We start from the raw sequence: 18,721 nt of genomic DNA, 5'->3' as shown, positions 1-18,721 counted from the left end.
AATCTAAACGATCTCTGAGCATGACATCACTGCAGGTGTTCCTCATGGTAGTGTCCTTGGCTCAACCATATTCAGCTGCTTCATCAATGACCTTCCTTCCATCATTTGGTCGGAAGTGGGATGTTCGCTGATGATTGCACAATATTCAGCACCATCCGTGACTCATCAGATACTGAAGCAATCCATATACAAATGAAGCAAGACCTGGACAATATCCATCCTTGGGTTGACAAGTGGCAAGTAACTCACCTCCTGACTCCCCAAAGGCTGTCCATCATCTAAAAGGCACAAGTCAGGAATGTGATGGAATACTCCCCACTTGCCTGGATGAGTGCAGCTCCTGCAATGCTCAAGAAGCTTGACACTATCCAGGACAAAGCAGCCCTCTTGATTTGCACCACATCCACAAATATTCACTCCTTCACTACCGACGCACAGTAGTGGTGGTGTGTGCCATCGACAAAATGCACTGCAAGAATTCACCGAGGTTCCTTAGCCAGCACCTTCCAAACCCATGACCACTACTATCTAGAAGGACAAGGACATCAGATAGATGGCAACACCACCACCTGGAAGTTCCCCTCCAAGTCACTCACCATCCTGACTTGGAAATATATCGCCGTTCCTTCACTGTCGCTGTGTCAAAAGCCTGGAACTCCCTTCCTAACAGCACTGTGGGTGTACCTACACCACATGGACTGCAGCGGTTCAAGAAGGCAGCCAGCGACCACCTTCTGCATGGCAACTATGGATGAGCAATAAATGAGGGCCCAGTCAGCAGGTGTTCCGTGAATGAATAAAAATAAAGGGCTTCGTCAAAATCACCGTATTCCATTAGTTGCTTTAATTTCACCAAGAAGGTAGCAAATGTTTCACCAGGGGATCTACTTCATGAATTGAATCTGAACCTCTGCATTGTGACTGAGGGCTTGGGTTGAAAATGTCCCTTAACGAGGTATACTAATTTACTGAAAGTCTTCGGACCTGGTGCACTGAGGGCTGTCAAGCTTTGAATGAAACTGTAGGTTTTGTTCCCGCAAGTACCCCGGGGGATCACTCTCCTCTTCTCCTCCCCTGTGATTTACTTGAAAAAAGAATGCAAGACGTAGACCAATCGTCTGTGGCTAGCTGAAAGGGATCGATTCTGCCAAACTATGGCATTTCAGATGAGTATATTTTCTGTTATGTTTATCAAACTTAGATACAATCACTGGGTGAGGTACAGCACCAATTCTTATTTATCCTTATCACCACTTTATTATAGAATTGATCTTCAGCCAATTTATCTTAGTGGAAACATTTACCTTTATTTACAAGGCAGCAGTCGCAACTACATGTATTCATCAAACTCCATAACTAAAGAAGAACTTTCCTGTAGAGGTTCCCCGTGCTGCTAACACATTGGTTTACACAGATCATGTGATCTTACAGCACAGGATTATTCTTAAAACTACAGTCCAATATTTCCCAAAACTATAAATACTACAGGGAGGTAGTACTTTGTGTGATTGTGGTGAACTATGTCAATGTTATAGGATGGAGCATATTCTTGTCTCATCAAATGTCAAGCATTCATGAGGCAACACAACAGAAGTCTCATTCCTCTTCCCTAACAGTGTGCCTCACCCTTGGAGCACCACACACATTACATTTCAAACTTCCATCATTTGCTTTCTGAATATGTTTGAATGATCACAAATTGTTTTCTTTGCTGACCTCAATTGGAACCCATGTAGTGAAAGTGAAGCGACTAAGATGTCAACTATTTCAAATTTCCATTCCAGGTGATTGACTGTCAGTGCCCTTAAAGTGTTAGTATTTATATGATTGCTTCCACTCCTGTACAGCTCTGCAGTGAACCATCCTCATTAGATCAAAAGATTTATTTGCTTGGCTTCACAGACATAAACAAAAACATTGTTCCCATGCCTGTTGAGTCTCTCATCACAGATGTCTGAGAGATAGATTGCAGAGTGTCCATATTTCACTGGTACATGCAAACAATGTACACTTACATTTTATATCACTCTGAATTACTTTCTCAACAATTGCATGGCAATTGGGCAAAATTTTAAATACCAAGGCTGAAGCAGTTCAGATGTAGACAGCAAGTTAAAGCCCCCCAAAATGCCAGCATGTCAGAAACATGACACGATCTACTCACTTCAAACTTTTAGGTTTTGAAGTATGTGGGAAATCCCCATGGGATGCCAAGTCAGCAGCTCAAACATCCACTTCTGCCTTTAACCCAGGATTCTGACTATAACAGCCTGTGTAGAACTTGCCAGGGTGAACAAGGCGAGAGCACAGTGGGGGATCGCTGACAGAAATTGACAGGCTGGTAAGCCTTTAGACAATGAAACTGCACAGCTGCTGCCATATCAACAGCCATTTAATGAAAAAGTCAATTTATCTGCATTATTGTGTCTGGGTTTATCACTTTTATTGGTGCTGATGACAAAAGATCCAACTGATATTCTCTACAATGGTCAGTGACAGTTATGGGGAGAATAATTTATGCACATTCAGGTGAGATGTCAGTGCTAATATAGGAGTGGTCCATCTTAAGTACTTAACTGCATTACCTGAGCATTTATAGATTGACTATGGCACAGGTTAGATACGGAATGAAGCTCCTTCCTCTGACACAATTGTAGCATTTTCCATCAGCTTTTTGTTGGCCTCTCAATTAGTGTCACTGTCAGGCCCTCTGAGTTCACATTAAGGTTCTGAAGGAGAAACACAAAAGTGTTAGAAACTATTTTATGAGATAGTTTGTATCAAGACAGTTGACTTCTTTGCTGTTTGTAGCTATTTCTAATTCACCTGTTTTTAAGTGAGAGATTTAATGTTTCCTTGTTCTCACAGTTAGCTGTGCACAGAGCCATGACCCAAATGTCTTGGACTTTAACACTGTAGGCGTCTGGATGAACGCTGAGTCAGTGAACACAGTACAGCACAGAAAAGCATATTATCACATGAATGGGTATTTTTCCTTTTGGAGCTACCACCCTCTATTCTAGGGTGCATTGCTGTGGAGAAGTACTGAACAAAGTCCATGCTTTCTCCCAAGAAGGAAAAAATAACTCAATATGTAGCATGTGGCATTCAGATGCTGAATAAATAACAGCACCTGAATGCCAAACACTGTTATTAATGAACAAACTGGCCAATAATTTGTGACAAGGAAGAGGTACCCCATGAATTGCAAATTGCTGTAAGTTTTTGGCTGATTGACATTGCCCCATGTTAGTGTCACAAAAGCAGCATGTTCTCCTTGCCCATTAAACACACCACAGAACGATATGGCTAGTAATTAACAATGTAAATATTGTTTTAATTACATAATCATTGTTAATGACTACCAGTTAACGACTCTTGCCCACAAAGTGAACAGTTAACAGTGTAGAGTTTCACTCCTGCAGGTTGTGAATTATTGGAGAATTCAAAAATGTTTAAGAAGCATATTCACAGGGGTTCAATTGCTTATGAAAATGGGCTTAGTAATTACAATGTGGGATAACCTGCCCCTGTTCAGTACCATACAGGCAACACAACAACTTTGTGCTGCTTATTCATTATGGTGATTGCTATGTGCAGCCAGCACTCCTCACACTGTTCATTGGTATGTGCATCAGCAGGGGGCCCAATATCATGGGTGCCTAGCAGTGCTTAAATCTTGTCTACACTAATTCAAGTTAGCTTGCAGCTTTTGAAGGGAAATGCCTTGTTGCTGGAATAGGTGTTGGGAATTGTTCGAAAAGTGAACCAGATCAGGGGAAAGAGTGAGGAATGGCTGACCAAAATAGACAGTGGACACCCAGATTTTCAGATGCAGCACTGGAGACCTTAGTTGAAGAAGTGAGACAGAAAAAAGGTGTCCTGCATCCTTTGATGAAGATGAAGAGGAAATTCTTCTCTCGCAAGGCTGTTAGCCTTTGGAATTCTCCTCCACAGGGAGCAGTGCAGGCTGGGTCATTGAATATATTCAAGGCCAAGTTAGACAGGTTTTTGATCTACAGGGAGCCAAGGATTATGGCGGTGGGCAGGAAAGTGGAGTTAAGGCTACAGTCAGATCAGCTGTGATATTATTGAATGGTGGCACAGGCTGGATTTTTTCTTATTCATTCATGGGATGTGGGCGTTGCTCAACATTTATTGTCCATTCCATGAATGAAGGAAAAAAAAGGGCCCACTCCTGCAACTATTTCTTATGTTCCTATGACCTCGCTGACACTGAGGACTGTGGCAGAATTAACAACATTGGGATTACTGCCAGGGTACTGAGCATTGTCCTGCATGATTTGCTGCCTATGGTCAAACACCAAGCGCTCACTCTAAGGCAAGTATATCCTTCTTTAACTAAGGAAACCAAAACTGTACATAAAACTCCAGGTGTGGTCTCACCATGGGTCCAAACAATTGCAGGAAGATTTCCTTACTCCTCCAGTCGGTCAAATTTTCTTGCAACAAAGACCAACATTCCATTTGCCTTCCCTATTACCTGTTGCACTTGTATGTTAGCTTTTTGGGATTCATGCACAAGGATTCACAAATCTCTCTGTGCTGCTGCCTTCTGCAGACTTTCTCCATTTAAATAATACTCATGAACAAGGACACCCAGATCCCTTTGGACTTCAACACTTCCCAACCTCTCATCATATAACAAATACTCTGCATTTCTGTTTTTCCTACCAACTTCTCATTTTCTTTGCATTATATTCCACATTCTGCCACATTCTTGCCCACTCAATTTGCCTGACTAAATTCCCTTGAAGCCTCATTGCATCCTCCTCACAACTCACTCCCACCTAGTTTTCTGTCATCAGCAAACTTGGAAATATTACAATTGATCATCATTCAGCAAAGTTGGAAATATTAGAGGGTTGGAGACATGATTGCAGCTGATTTTAGCATGTTCCTCCTTATTCAAACCCTGGCATCTCAAACATCGGTCATGGCTAAGAGGTAGGTAGGAAGATAGCTCCCTGATGAGCCTAACGTAGAAATTAGGAGCAGGAGTAGGCCACTAGGCTCCTCAAGCCTGCTCTGCCATTCAATAAGATTGTGGCTGATCTGAATGTAACCTCAACCATATATTCCTGCCTACCCCTAATAACCCTTCGCCCATCTTGTTATCTTGCTCTGCCCTAAAAAAAAATTGAAGACTCTGCTTCCACCGCCTTTTGAGGAAAAGAGATCCAAAGACTCTCAAACCTCTGAGGGAAAAAATTTCTCCTCATCTGGCTTAAATGAGTGACCCCTTATTTTTAAATGGTGACCCCTAGTTATAGATTCTCCCACAAGACGAAACATCCTCTCCACATCCACCCTGTCAAGACCCCTCATTTGCGAAATATCAGGGTGTGCACTATGAAGCTCTGTCAACAGTGGTTCTCTTCCTTGCAAATGGATGATGACTCTTGCTCCCTATACCAAGATACCATTTTGACAGCTCAGTTTAGATTTGTGGGCAAAGAATATTTTTAATTCTTCAGGGACTTGTGCATTTGATCATCCTTGCAATACCTGTTCATGGATAAAATTGGATCCCAATTTGTCCAATTCTTTTTCTGTCTTGCGCAGACTGGTGAGGAGTCCAGGAAATTCAACACAAGTACTATCTCTTGAGGTACTGGAACATGTGTAATGCCATCTGACAAAGGGAGACTACTGAGAGCATCTGCATTTGCTATATGCATAACAAGATACCATCTTGACAACTCAATTTAGATTTGCGGGCAAAGAATAGTTTTAATTCTTCAGGGACTTGTGCATTTGGACTGTGCATAAAAAGGTATTCATATGCTGACAAAATTAAAGCCCATCTTTGAATTTAGCAGAGATTGGTGGGATTGCCTTATCTTCACTAAACAATACTAATAGTGGCTTGTGATCTGACACTATGGTGAAGTGTTGACTGTGCTAATATTGATGGAACTTCTTTACTCCAAATACGATAGATAAGCCTTTTTTAATTTGTGAGTAACCTTTCTCAGCTGCACAAAGGGTTCTGTATTACATATGCACAGATTTGAAGTGATTTGCAAAAGAAGTAAATGTGATGTGAGAAAAACTTTTTCACTGATTGCTCAGGTCTGGAATGCACTGCTTGGAAGTGTGTTGGAGGCAGGTTCAATTGAGGCATTCAAGAGGGCATTAGATGACTATTTGAATAGAAACAATGTGTAGAAGTATGGGGAAAGGCAGGGCAATGGCAGCAAGTCATAATGCTCATTTGGAGAGCCAGTGCAGGCACAATGGGCCAAATGGTCTCCTTCTGTGCGGTCAAAATTCTGTGATTCTGTGATATCTGATTGGCTTTTCAACTTTGATTTCTGTTTTTTTTCTTCTTGTGTTTGTCACAAGGTTTTGTCTCATCCTTCATTTTGATTCCACAGTTGGCCAAGTTTCTCTCTGGTGAAATCTTAACTTGATTCAGTTTGGGGGTCGAACTACCCATTTGCATCTTGGGAAGTTCCACAGCTTTTCCTTCCAATGCCTCTTCTGTCTCAATCAACTGATTCTTCAGTTCTTCTGTCTCTTTTTTGTAATTTTTGGCTTCCTCTTGGAACATTAAACATTGTCGAGTCTTTTCTGCTTACTGTTTCTTCAGTTGATTCAGAGTGGTACTGCATTTGTTTAGCTTCTTTTCATGATTTTCCCATGGAACCAACACTGACCCGAGGGATCCTTGCTTGCTGAAAAGGTCCCATAGTTCTTCACACACATTCAGAAAGACACCATCACATTCCCTTGTCAACTCAGGATTTCTTCCAGTCTTGACCTGAAAAATTTATGACCAGTTTAGTTTGATTTCTTTCAACCAATCACGGCCCAGAAGACTAGGTCCTTCTCCTGTTACAACAATTATTGGCAGCTGGTCTGTTACCTGTAGGATGCAGGTGCAGAGGTGATGCCGTTCACCTGTATTGCTTCTCCTGTATATGTTTTTAACTGAGCAGGGGTTTTCTCCAAACTCAATGGCTGGATACCTTCTCTGAGGTATTTAAAGAAGTGTTATCCCACCACTGTGGTTGCTGATCCTATGTCAACCTCCATGAGCAGAAACTTTCCATTTACTTGAAGGGTAACAGTGATTAGTCCAGTTTTCCTGGCCTTCATATTGTGTAGGGAATAAATGTCAATCTCAGTGATTCATCGATGCTGTTCATTTCACTTAACTTGATCTGCTGTCTGAATGACTGTCTTGATCTAGCCCTGCACTGTTTAACAACATGCTCTTTTTTGTGATAGCAGTGGAATTCTACCTCTTTAAATCTGCAGGTTTTGGGTACATTATTTCCCTCACATCAGTAACACTGGGTTACTAGCAAGCTGCTTCCATCATTTCCTTTTGTTTTTCTAATGGTAGGAACCATGTCCCACTTCACCGTAGCCTCCCTGATCTTCATGCCATGCCTGGCAGCAAGCTTCCACCCTAACTGCAGAATGCAGCATGTTGCACACTCTGCAAAGTCTGTGAGTCTCCCTTAGCACTATCCATTGCTAGTGCTATCTCCATGGTGCACTTCAGGCTTATTTCAAATTCTGCAAGCAAACGGCATTGAATTGTGTCATCGTTTATGCCACAAACCAAACGATCTTGTAACATGTCTTTCAAAGTATCACCAAAGTCACAGTGCTCTGTTAACTGTTTTAGCTTTGCAGTGTACTCACCTTACTCAGAGTTGAACTTGAATCTTTGCTTGGTTACCTAGGGTTTAGGCTGAAAATGAGGTTTAAATATCTTGGTGAAGGATCTGGAGTTGGGTGCTTTCAGAGCCATCAAACTACTGATTAGGTTATAAGTTTTACTCCTGCAGACACTTAGGAGGATTGCCTTCTGTTTCTCCTCTGCCGTTATTTCGTTAGTCACAAAGTAGAAACCTAGGCACTCTACGTACTGACTCCAGTCCTCGACGGATGCGTCAGTTCTGCCAAAGAGAGGCATTGCTGGTCAATATACTTCTTTTCTTTCTTTCCCTAACATTTTGAAATACTCAGTCACAAGGTGAGGTGCTGTGTCAGCGCTATTTATCCTCATTGCCTATTGTAATAAACATGGAATGCAGGGCAGGTTTTTTGTAAGAATCATTAAACGTTATTTACAGAGCTTCTGGTGAAGCTACATGCTTGTTCCAAGACCAAGGCTAGGAAGCTCCGCCCCTAAGATTCTCCGCACTTAAGGCTGATTCAACTGTACAAACACATGATTCCCACAACAGTAAGGAAAGGTTTAACTTAAAATTACCACAGGCACCCACACGCACATTCACTCTCTGTAAACCCAGGACTTGTTGTGGCAAAGACAAGAAAGGCCCTGAGAACATCCAAGCCCTCTGTTCCCAAGTTCAACAACAAGTGCCTATAGTGACTCTTCCAGGCAGTCCAGGGCCAGCAGGAGGCCCTCTATTGCAGAGATGGCAGCAGGAAGCCCACCAACCTTACCATGCAGGCTTAGGAGAGGTCAACAGGGAGGTCGACATCTGTGGACCTCAGAAGAGGACCGCCCTGCAGTGCTGAAAAAGGATGAATGATCTCATCTGCTCTGCCAGGGTAAGTCAATCTTCTCACTCCAATCTCACACTCTGACAAGGCCATCAGGCATTCACAGGTTTACAGTCCACAGGGATCTCACACACTACTAGCACAAGGGACATCACTACTGATTGTCTCACAAACATTTCAACGTCATCATCTCCTGTAACATCCTGCACAAGTCACGTCTTCAGCCCTTACTGTGGATGACTCAGCACACACAGCAGTCATGTATGCTTATGATCTGCTCTTGCATATGCGCTGCTCACACTTTATCTAACTGTCTTTGTGCAGAACAGGATCAGCCAAAACAAGAGAGAGAGATCGCAGACCGGAGTGGGGGGTGCCAGAGTTGAGATCACTCACCTGCTTCGAGGAGCAGGGGGCAAAGCTGGCTGGCTAGGACAGAAACCATTCCTGTGCCAAAAGCAAGATTAGTGTCTCCAAACAAGCCAGTGAGGATCCTTCTAGGAGTCTTCATTCACCCTCCGAAACTGTGAGTGCTATTTATTGTAGGTGACTGTCTAGCCAATCACTAATTATCTCTTCTCTCTAGTACAGCCACTAGCAAGGAAAGAAGAAACACCACCAGTAAGCCCATGAGCCCTAGCCCCCAGGGCACCTCGGATGAGAATCCTGAGGAAGCATCACCTGTACCCTCCACCAGCACGGAGAAATACACTTCAGTGAGACCAATCCTAGAGCAGGCTCAAGGTCACTAGCTGGTGAGCACAATACAGAAACAGCTCCACAGAATGCAGAGGCAGTGTCAGCCAAGGTCTCAGACACTCAGAGGACTGCTGAAGGCCAGGTTCCTGCTGAGTCCAAGTCCAATGACAAGCCTCTGGAATCACCGCTCAGAGAAATATTGGAGCTCCATAGACATGCAACAGATTAGGGCGAAGGATGGAGGAGTCTTCCATGTTCTGTTTGATGTCGTGGCTCCAACATGAGATTGCATCAAGGTCACTACTAAAATGGTGACGTCCACCATGGAGACCTTGGTCCAGCAGTTTGTGCCGGATATGTGCTTAGACATGCATGTCACCGCTGTAGCCGTGGGTGGGATCCATCAGTGGCTGGGCAAGAGGGGGACGGGGCACCTTGACCTCTTTCCAGGTGCTCCTTCACCTTGAGAAGTATGGGGCCCTCAGGGACCCGCAGAGAAGAGGAGCATTAGTCAGACACCCTGGAGGCCTCCAAAAAGGATGCTCCAACGGGATCCTGCAGCTCTAAATCTCCTCTGCCTGTGACCCCATCAACTCCAGCTGGTCAGGCAGAGGAGGCTGGGGGCCTCGGGCCACTAGAGAATGTTGGCCAAAGTCAACTCAGACAACAGGGTGTAGCAGTCAGCAGACTGTCTGCACCTCTGCTGCAGTTATAGGTATTGCACCTAGATGTAGCTGTAGGATTAGAAAAATTAAGAAGTACTGAGAGCGCAATGGTGAATGGGTGTTCATTCATTGTATATACTTTGCTCATGTGTTGTGCTTTTCTACCTCAAAATTTCAGCTAGTGAATGGCTCTTCCGTGTGATGCAATGTTCTGAGGTTAACCGAGTGAAAAGATGCTGCCCCTCCTCAATTACCTCCCATCACATCCCTCAGGTCTATGGTGTCTCGCACATTCTCAGCTCAGTCAGTTGCCTTTATGTCCTCAGAAGCGACGTGAACAAAGCCAGTTCTTACATGAGCGTAAAAACAAAAAATTGCGGATGCTGGAAATCCAAAACAAAAACAGAATTACCTGGAAAAACTCAGCAGCTCTGGCAGTGTCGGCGGAGAAGAAAAGAGTTGACGTTTTGAGTCCTCACGACCCTTCAACAGAAGGGTTCTGTTGAAGGGTCGTAAGGACTCGAAACGTCAACTCTTTTCTTCTCCGCCGATGCTGCCAGACCTGCTGAGTTTTTCCAGGTAATTCTGTTTTTGTCCTACATGAGCATGATGTTTGGATGATGCACATGTAAGGCTTGTTTCAGAGGACCATATAATATGGCCTCATGAGTATAATTTTAGGATTTTTTTTATTCACCTGATGCTGCTGCACTGAAGTCTGTTCCCTGTGGATGTTATAGTTTTTATACACAGCCCGCTTTGGAGTCATTCCAACCCAGTGAACTTTCCAATGGCCTCCATATGATTACTGTCAGGTTTGGTTGTGGGTTACAGTTTAAGAAATCGTCAGCAGACTTAACCTTTCTTGGCGGCCTGCAGCATTAAGTCATGAATATGTTTACAGCTAAACATATCCTATAATAGTTCCCACTCTCCACTGACATGATGCAGAGCAACGGACCCAGTTAGCATTTGGGGATTGCTGAACTGTCTGCTGACGGCCACGACCTTGCAATGTTATGGGTACGTGTCTAACCTCATGATCCCGGCCTATTAGTGTGAGGGTGCTGGTTTGCACCTGAAGGGCTGGCTAGCGTGGCTTAACATAATTCCTGTGCTAGCTCTCAGAAAGGCAATTGACATGGTTATCTGATTGTGACAGTGCCATCAGTGTCCTAGGCTCCCTCGTGTATAACTTAATTTGTTAGAATGAAAATGTGGAGGCCTCTAAAGGGATGAGAGCAAAGCTCTGGTACATCTATTGTGTGGTCTTTAGTATAAACAAAATTACTAAGTAATCTTTAAAAGCAGGTTCAAGATTGACTGGGCCACCCTCACTCCCAGATACCATGGCAATACTGAATGAGAACATGGGAAACTGCAAACAAAGCCTGGGTCATGAGTGCTTGACAATGATCAGGTGATGGTACTACTGAAGCTCTCTCTGTGCACACAAAGGTAACCTGACTCGCAGGCTCCCATCCATGGTTGACAGTGATGGATCACAGTGTCTCAAAGAATGATCTCACCCTGGGGACTCTATTTTTGCATGAGAGATGGCCTTTAGAGAGATGCCACAGTTCAGATTCAAATCAGTCCTCAAAAGGTCAAGCAAGAACCAAGAATCAAGATGATTGTCCTCTTTGAGGCACCTTGCAATGCTCCATACTGCCATAAGTGCATTGATGTTTTCTCTGCTGCTCCTGTCTCTTGAAAGATGCCATAGGCAATGAAACGTTGTTGTGATGCTTGAAAGGACTGCAACATGTCCAATTTCTTCACAGTGCACGCTGGTGGAATCCCTACCCCATAACAGAATGGTCACATGCTCCATAGGGTGCCTAGCCTTCCAAGGATGAGGCGATCGTTACACAAGATTATGACTACTAATTCTGAGATTGAAGTCCTTCATTGAGATATTGAGAAGGTATTAATGTCTATTCTGCATTGAAGGGACAGGTGAAATGGGTTTGTATGAGTTAGTCTTCTTCATTGCCCTGGAACATTGTCACTATAAAGGTCTCATGTGCATGTTTGTCGTGTCTGGCCCATGCAATGGCCTCTTCCTGTGGGGCATCATCATCCTTGACCTCTTCGAGGTCATCCATTTTGGTGTCCCGCTCATCGAAGGAAATATGTAACTCCTCCATCTCTCCATGTGGCAACTCAATCCCACTTTGGAATGCCAGGTTATGTAGACTGCAGCAAACCACAATGATGCAGGACACCCTCTAGGGAGAGTAATGGAGAGTGCCAGTTGATTGGTCCAGACTTCTGAAATGCATATTCAACATGCCAATGGTCTTTTCAGTCATGGAGCTTGTTGCAGAATGAGCCGTATTGCGCCTCTTCTCTGAAGTGCTCTGTGGCCACCGAATGTGCATCATTAACCACCTTTTTTGCGGGTAGCCTTTATTACCAATGAGCCAACCCTCAATGCGCTGAGGGCCCTTGAAGATCTGTGCCACCTGTGAGTGACTCAAGATTTAAGAGCTGTGTGTGCTCCCAGGGTACCTCACACAGACTTGCATAATCTGCTTTTGGTGATCACAGAGCAGCTACACGTTGAGAGAGTGGAAGGAGCTCTTAAGGACAAGTGTGCAGTGGATGGCACCCTGCACCTGTGGGAAGCCAGAGATCACTGTAATTCCCAGTGCTCTGGCATCCAGGGAGAACTGGACGCAATTGTATGCCTTACTGAATAGGGCAACAGTAATGTCTTGGAAGCATTTATGAGCAGAGGGTTGCGTTATTCTGCAGAGATCCCCTCTGGGACCTGGAACAAGCTGCTTGCTGAAATGTTGAGTGCAGCAGTTACCTTTAGAGCCACTGGCAATGGATGGCCTCCTGAAGAATGTGGGAGATGTGAGCCACCACGTTCCTTGATAAGCGAAGGTGTCTGTGGCACTGTCTCTCACTCATCTACAAGATTGAGAGGTGTCTTCAATACACACTGGGCTGTTCTAAATGCCTCCATGGAAGTGGTCTCTCCTTTTCAGCTTCTGGGTCTTTATGGGGCCAAACTGGGCCATCTTCCTCAGGGCAAGGCTCTTCCCTTATCCCTGGCAGGGCCCTTCTTCTCCTCCTGAGTTGCATGAAAGCCATGAATAAGGCGCTATTGCTGCTGCCTCCATTCTGCACTCCTTGTCACTGTGGAAAAATAGTTGAGAGACACGATTGCAACTTACTGATCACCTTCCATCGCCAAGCTAGGGAGTCATTATGAAACCCTTGGGCTGCCATCATTCCGGACATTGCATCCCCAGATCTTCCCTTGTAGCTGAAGCACATCAGAAGGATCACAGGAGCTGAATTCCCCCACCTCCACCATCATGGTGCTTCTCTGCTTCTACTATGAGACCAGCTTCCAACACCCCTCCATTACCGTCCAAGACCCTTCCTATCTTCTCGATGATCATCATGTGCAAGTTTCCATCCCTCTGAGTACTCGCCTGCCTCCTCCTTTAACCCTGTAGCCCACCATAATTGTAGTCAATATCTCCCTGAGTCGCTTACTCTCAATGTCCCCATGCCTCAGACTGAGGACCTATACACAGTGCCCTACCAGGAGGCCTCCATGAGACTATTGATTATCCCCCTCTTACTAACCAGTTCCCCATTTACAGGCTGCAGATGCTTCTCCTGATCGTGACAGTGCCATCTGCTGCCCAGTACCCAGCCACCAACCCTCAGGACCCAAATATTTGAGGGACTGATCACAACCTGCACATCATGCTGTGCACGACTGACACAGCACAGACAGGCCCCCCAATCCCCGTCCTGCCACTCTCTAGACAGGCACCAAGACATGTGTGCCAGTTATAGCCTTGCAGAATTGTTTGCAATGACCAGAATTGCCTTTAAATTCTGGGCCCGACACTGTGCTGCACCCTGCCCCAGGACTCCCTTACACTTATTCCCCCTCTTCCTTTAACCCTTAATCCCCCAAGTCATTTGTCTCTGTCCACTCCTATTCCCTCCTGGACTGCAGTCACCACACCTCTCAGTCATGTGTCTTTGTCCACCCCTTCCCTCCTTTCCTCCAGTAACCCTATCCCCCAGTTAGGCAGTTAAGCATGTGCCATTCACCCCTTCACTTGCCTCCATCAAGCCACCCTCACGCTGCACACCCCAGTCAAGCGTCTGCCTTCCACCCTGTTCCCTTCCCACTGTTCTTGCCTGAGCAGCCCTGGCATGCAGTTGGAGCAGCTAGGCGAAGTTGTGACTGAAGACCAGTTTGCCATTTATATCCAGTCGTGAATTAGTCGTTAATTATCTGCTGGCGGGACAATTAGATTGGGAGTGCGAACATGATTCTGATGAGCTGGGGTTTTAATGAGCACTCATGAGATGAAAAGGGATGCAAATGTGATTCCCAACATGGAGTGGGAAACTCGACCTGCCATGTAAGTCCGAGTTGAAAATTCCAATTTATTTTCCTGCTGGTGGAAAACTAACATTTGCGATCAGTCCAAATTTTATGCCCCTGCCCACCATGATACCCACCACTGGCAGGACCGGAAAATCCCACCCCTAGTCTCAATGATGGTGACCATGAAACTAACATCGATTGTCATAAAAACCCATCTGATTCACTAATGCCCTTCAGGGAAGGAAATCTGCTGTCCTTATCTGGTCTGGCCTACATGTGACTCCATACCCACATAACTGCCAACAGCCCTCTGAAATGGCTGAGCAAGCCACTCGGTTCAAGGGTAATTAGGGATAAGCAACAAATGCTGGCCTTGCCAGCAACGCCCACATCCCATGAAAGAATAAAGGGAAAAAAAAGCATGAAAAATCAGAGCATGGAGAGTTAGAAAGAGATGATGTTCAATTACAATATAATAGTCTGCTGATTGTGCAGCCCTAAAACATCAAAATAGTTGTATAGATATAAAGCTTTGTAAAAGTGACAAGTATTCACTTACTTTATACCTGTATGCGAAATAAAACAAAATAAACCAAAAAATGAGTTACGTCAACTCAGAACAGTTCAGATATTAAAGTTTTTGTGTATTTTACTTTGAGAAATCCATTGTTTCTTTTTTACTACAGAACAATCAAAATGACATGAAAGCAAAACAAAAAGAGCCAATGGCAGTCCACTGCTCCGAACAATGGTGTTTTGTTGCAATATCTTGACACTTTTTAATTCTTGTTCTGTTTTTGCTGATGTGTACTTGAGATTGTCTGAAATAACAAAGGTAATCTCTGCAATGGTCTCACAAACATATAAATACTGAGCTTCCAGAGCAATAATATGTTCAGTCTCTTGCTTTTCCAACTGTGAGCTCAAAATGGGAAAGGTAAGGTTAACTCTCACATTTTTCACGTTATTAATAATTCATTAAAAAATACAAGTATTTTATTTTATTTTCTTTCCCCACAGATCATCTTTTATGAGGACAGAAACTTCCAGGGTCGGCACTATGAGTGCAGTAGTGACTGTGCTGACCTGTCCCCTTACTTCAGCCGCTGTAACTCCATCCGTGTTGAGAGTGACTGGTGGGTAATTAATGAGAGACCCAATTACATGGGATACCAGTATGTTTTGAGCAGGGGGGAATACCCTGACTACCAGAGCTGGATGGGATTCAATGACTGCATCAGGTCATGTCGCTCCTACCCATATGTGGGTAATAAATTCATGGTCCTGATAGGCATTAATTAACTCACCAATTGATTTATATTTGTAACTGTCTGTTTATCTATTGTTTATTTAATAAATCAAAAGTCATTAATCCAAATGTTAACATGAAATCTAAGTTGTAGCTGCAAAATGTTGGCCTACACTGTAACATTCAGGACTTCTCTCAGGGCTGTCCTGATTGATTGCTATAAGGAAAATCGATGGAACTGCAGGATACACCAGTGGGAGCAGGGATGGATTTCCACTAATCCCCCGTAGTACTTACCGTGACCAATCAGGACAATCTCTGAGCAAACTTCCAATGCAGTATGCCTTAGCAAGAGAAAGAATAAAAGTGTTCCTAAGCACTTAAAGTAAACAAGTTCTAGAAAAGTGAGGGAAATTTTCAGCCCCCTAAGCATTTTCATAGATGTAGCTGATGCAACTTATTGAGTAAGTTACCATGAAACATGGCTCAAAAGAAATGCCCACACTTTGTTCCATCCCTCACCCAGGTGATGCATACAAGACTGGACAAATAAATCCTCTTGGTGAGTATATGGATTTAGGTCATTGATCAACCATGATCTCATGGAATGGCAGCGGAACAAGCTTGAGGGTCTAAATGACTTACTTCTTTCCCAAACTTCCCACTAAATGCAAGTAATCTGGTGAATACCAAATCAGTATTCAGCGATTGAATTTTCATTTCCATTTTCCAGTGATGTCTGGAGTGGGTTTTCAATTCAAAACCTTCTAGCTCATAGCTTTTAGCTGTAATGACTTTCATTGAAATTTTGATAATATTGACGAAACTTTAAACTTTTGATTGCTAGCGTATGATAACCAAAGAAAAAATATGCAGGCAGAAAAGGTTGTTTTCTAAAATGTTACGACTGGTCCCTAGGCAAGGTTCCCCCAATTTGTTATGATCCCAGATGAGGTACCCCAAATTGTCATGCTCTCGGGTGAGGAGGGATGAACTGGTTCCCCTTCTTTATTCAACCCCCTTGGTTGGCTGCAACAAGGTTAATTTAAAACGGTTCCCCTCTCTCATTGATGCCTTTTCCCAGTCCAAGGGCAGAATTTTGCCATCGGTGAGCAGAGGGCGGGGCCCACTCGCTGACGCATAAAATGACGCGGGATGACGTCGGGCCCACAGCACAATCAGCTGCGGGCCCGCTGACCTATCAATGGCCAATTGAGGCCGTTGACAGGATCAATTATAAAATTAAAGGTCCTGCCTGTCCAACCTTAAGTTTGGCGGGCAGGCCAGGAGTCCCGGCAGCAAATAGATAAAACATAAACTCATCCACCGGCGGGGTGAGGTTTCATGCAGGGTTTTAAAAAGTTTAATAAAGTTATTATGTACATTATGAACATGTCCCATCTCATGTGACATTGTCACATGAGGGGGACATGTTAGGGAATTTTTTTCTATTTTTCATATTTTTAAAAGTGTCAGTGATCTCCCTGAGGCAGCACTTAGCTTAGAGTCCAAAAACAAAAGTTAAAAAATATTAACATCTCAGTCTTTGGCTTGTCCATGAGGAATAGATGGTGAAACATTGCAACCGTTAAATTGGGTGATTCCAGTAGAGCTGACTTTGGCAGTTGAGCAGTTGGTTTGGAGATTCTTGGTTCTACAGGTTAGCTGAAAGGATTTGTCTTATTTCCTTTTCAACTGTGACTTTACTGACTTGTGACTTGCTTCCAGCAATCAGAGAGAGAGGAGAAATGTTTACCTGCAGCTGCAGGAATGCCAAGTTGTTGTTCTTCAGCTGCGACCTTCACAGCACACACTAGCACAGCACATACTAGAACACTAGACTAGTACACACAGATCAGGGTTGCGACTGGGTCTTTAACCCCTTTCCTTGTGCCTTCCTGGAAGGGAAAAACAAACAAGTCTTTCGCCCAGAATCTGCTTTCTTTAAACTCAGATCATGTCCACAATCTGAGATATAACTCAACAAGAGATGGTTTTTGCTGAGATGGTAATCAGTTTTTTTGCAATGCATCTCTTCCTTTGAAGTGTCTTTGAAGTAGGCCTTGACAACTTTTTAGGTGCAACATTCCATTCTCTCTGGCCAACTAGGTAATCCACTGAGAAATTTTCCAGCAAGTGGTTACAGTCTCAGCTAGATTTTTCTTATATGTCCTTTATCTAAAAGAAGTACAGTTCAATATGTCGGTAAGTAATCCGGGGCTATGATCCAATGTCGTGACAAAAAACAGAAAGTGCTGGAAAAACTTAGCATGTTAGATAGTACCTGTGGAGAGTGAAACTAAGTTAACATTTTGGATTTCCGAAGAGGACTCATATTGGACTTGAAATATTAACTCAGTTTCTCCCTCCAAAGATGTTGCCAGGCCTGTTGAGCTTTTCCAGCATTTCTGTTTTTATTTCAGATTTCCAGCATCTGCAGTGTTTTATTTTTAAGGCTGGTTGAAGTTTTGGGTGGATAATTTTCATCAAAATTGCAGATGGGTTTCCTGATAACATTGCAAGCATATAAAAAATACCCTTGCAATAATTTTCTTGAGTGTTGTGTAGATATATTTACACCTGTGTCCCAAATGTTTCATTTCTTTCTATAACAGTACCGAGGTGGAAACTATAGAATGAGGATTTACGAGAGACCTGACTTTGGAGGACAGATGATGGAATTCATGGATGACTGTCCATCTGTCTATGATCGTTTCCGTCACCATGACATTCACTCCTGCCATGTGATGGACGGTTACTGGATCTTCTATGAACATCCCAACTACAAAGGCCGACAGTACATCATGAGACCCGGTGATTACAGGAGATACAGTGACTGGGGCGGCTATAGCTCAACTATCAGATCTTTCAGGCGCATGAGGGATTTTTAATTCCTTATTATAAACTGAATTTTCTCATGCTGAAATATTCTTAAGCATAATAAATATGCTTTCATCAGAACTGATTAATTTTTTTGGATCGTGTTTCTGTGTTTCTTCTACTACAGACATATTTTATAATCTGGGGAATACAGTAATTGTCGAGAAATAAATTTTGACTATAAATTTGAAAATAGGAAAAATACATAGCAAGAGCTGTTAATTTTCTTGATTTCAGTTATTCATTCAGACAACTAGATAACTAGCCCCAGCATGTTTCATGCAAAATATGGTGCTGAATATTTCCAGCATTTTCTGTTTTTAATGCACACTTTCTGGGCACTTT

The 18,721-nt window shown here is 43.5% G+C and overlaps 1 protein-coding gene across 2 annotated transcripts; it reads left to right on the top strand.

Annotated features, from left to right (window-relative positions):
• Positions 1 to 15,175: 15,175 nt before the first annotated feature.
• On the top strand, positions 15,176 to 18,387 carry LOC121284912 (gamma-crystallin S-1-like). 2 transcript variants are annotated; one of them, XM_041200808.1, is made up of 3 exons: positions 15,176 to 15,184; positions 15,268 to 15,510; positions 18,112 to 18,387. In XM_041200808.1, exons 1-3 carry the CDS (start codon positions 15,176 to 15,178, stop codon positions 18,385 to 18,387), a joined length of 528 nt encoding a protein of 175 aa, XP_041056742.1. The 2 variants fall into 2 exon arrangements, with proteins under 2 accessions (XP_041056742.1, XP_041056743.1); XM_041200809.1 differs by having other exon boundaries at positions 15,268 to 15,514; positions 18,119 to 18,387.
• The last annotated feature ends 334 nt before the right edge of the window (positions 18,388 to 18,721 follow it).

This window comes from Carcharodon carcharias, chromosome 12, assembly GCF_017639515.1.
Source record: "Carcharodon carcharias isolate sCarCar2 chromosome 12, sCarCar2.pri, whole genome shotgun sequence".
Taxonomy (NCBI): Eukaryota; Metazoa; Chordata; class Chondrichthyes; order Lamniformes; family Lamnidae; genus Carcharodon; species Carcharodon carcharias.
This window is presented reverse-complemented; position numbering and strand designations above follow the sequence as displayed.

Bases quoted from the DNA above. Each gene is read 5' to 3' on its own strand.
- LOC121284912 (XM_041200808.1), top strand. The intron at 15,511-18,111 runs GTGGGTAATAAA...TTTCTATAACAG, and splicing joins CATGTCGCTCCTACCCATAT to TACCGAGGTGGAAACTATAG.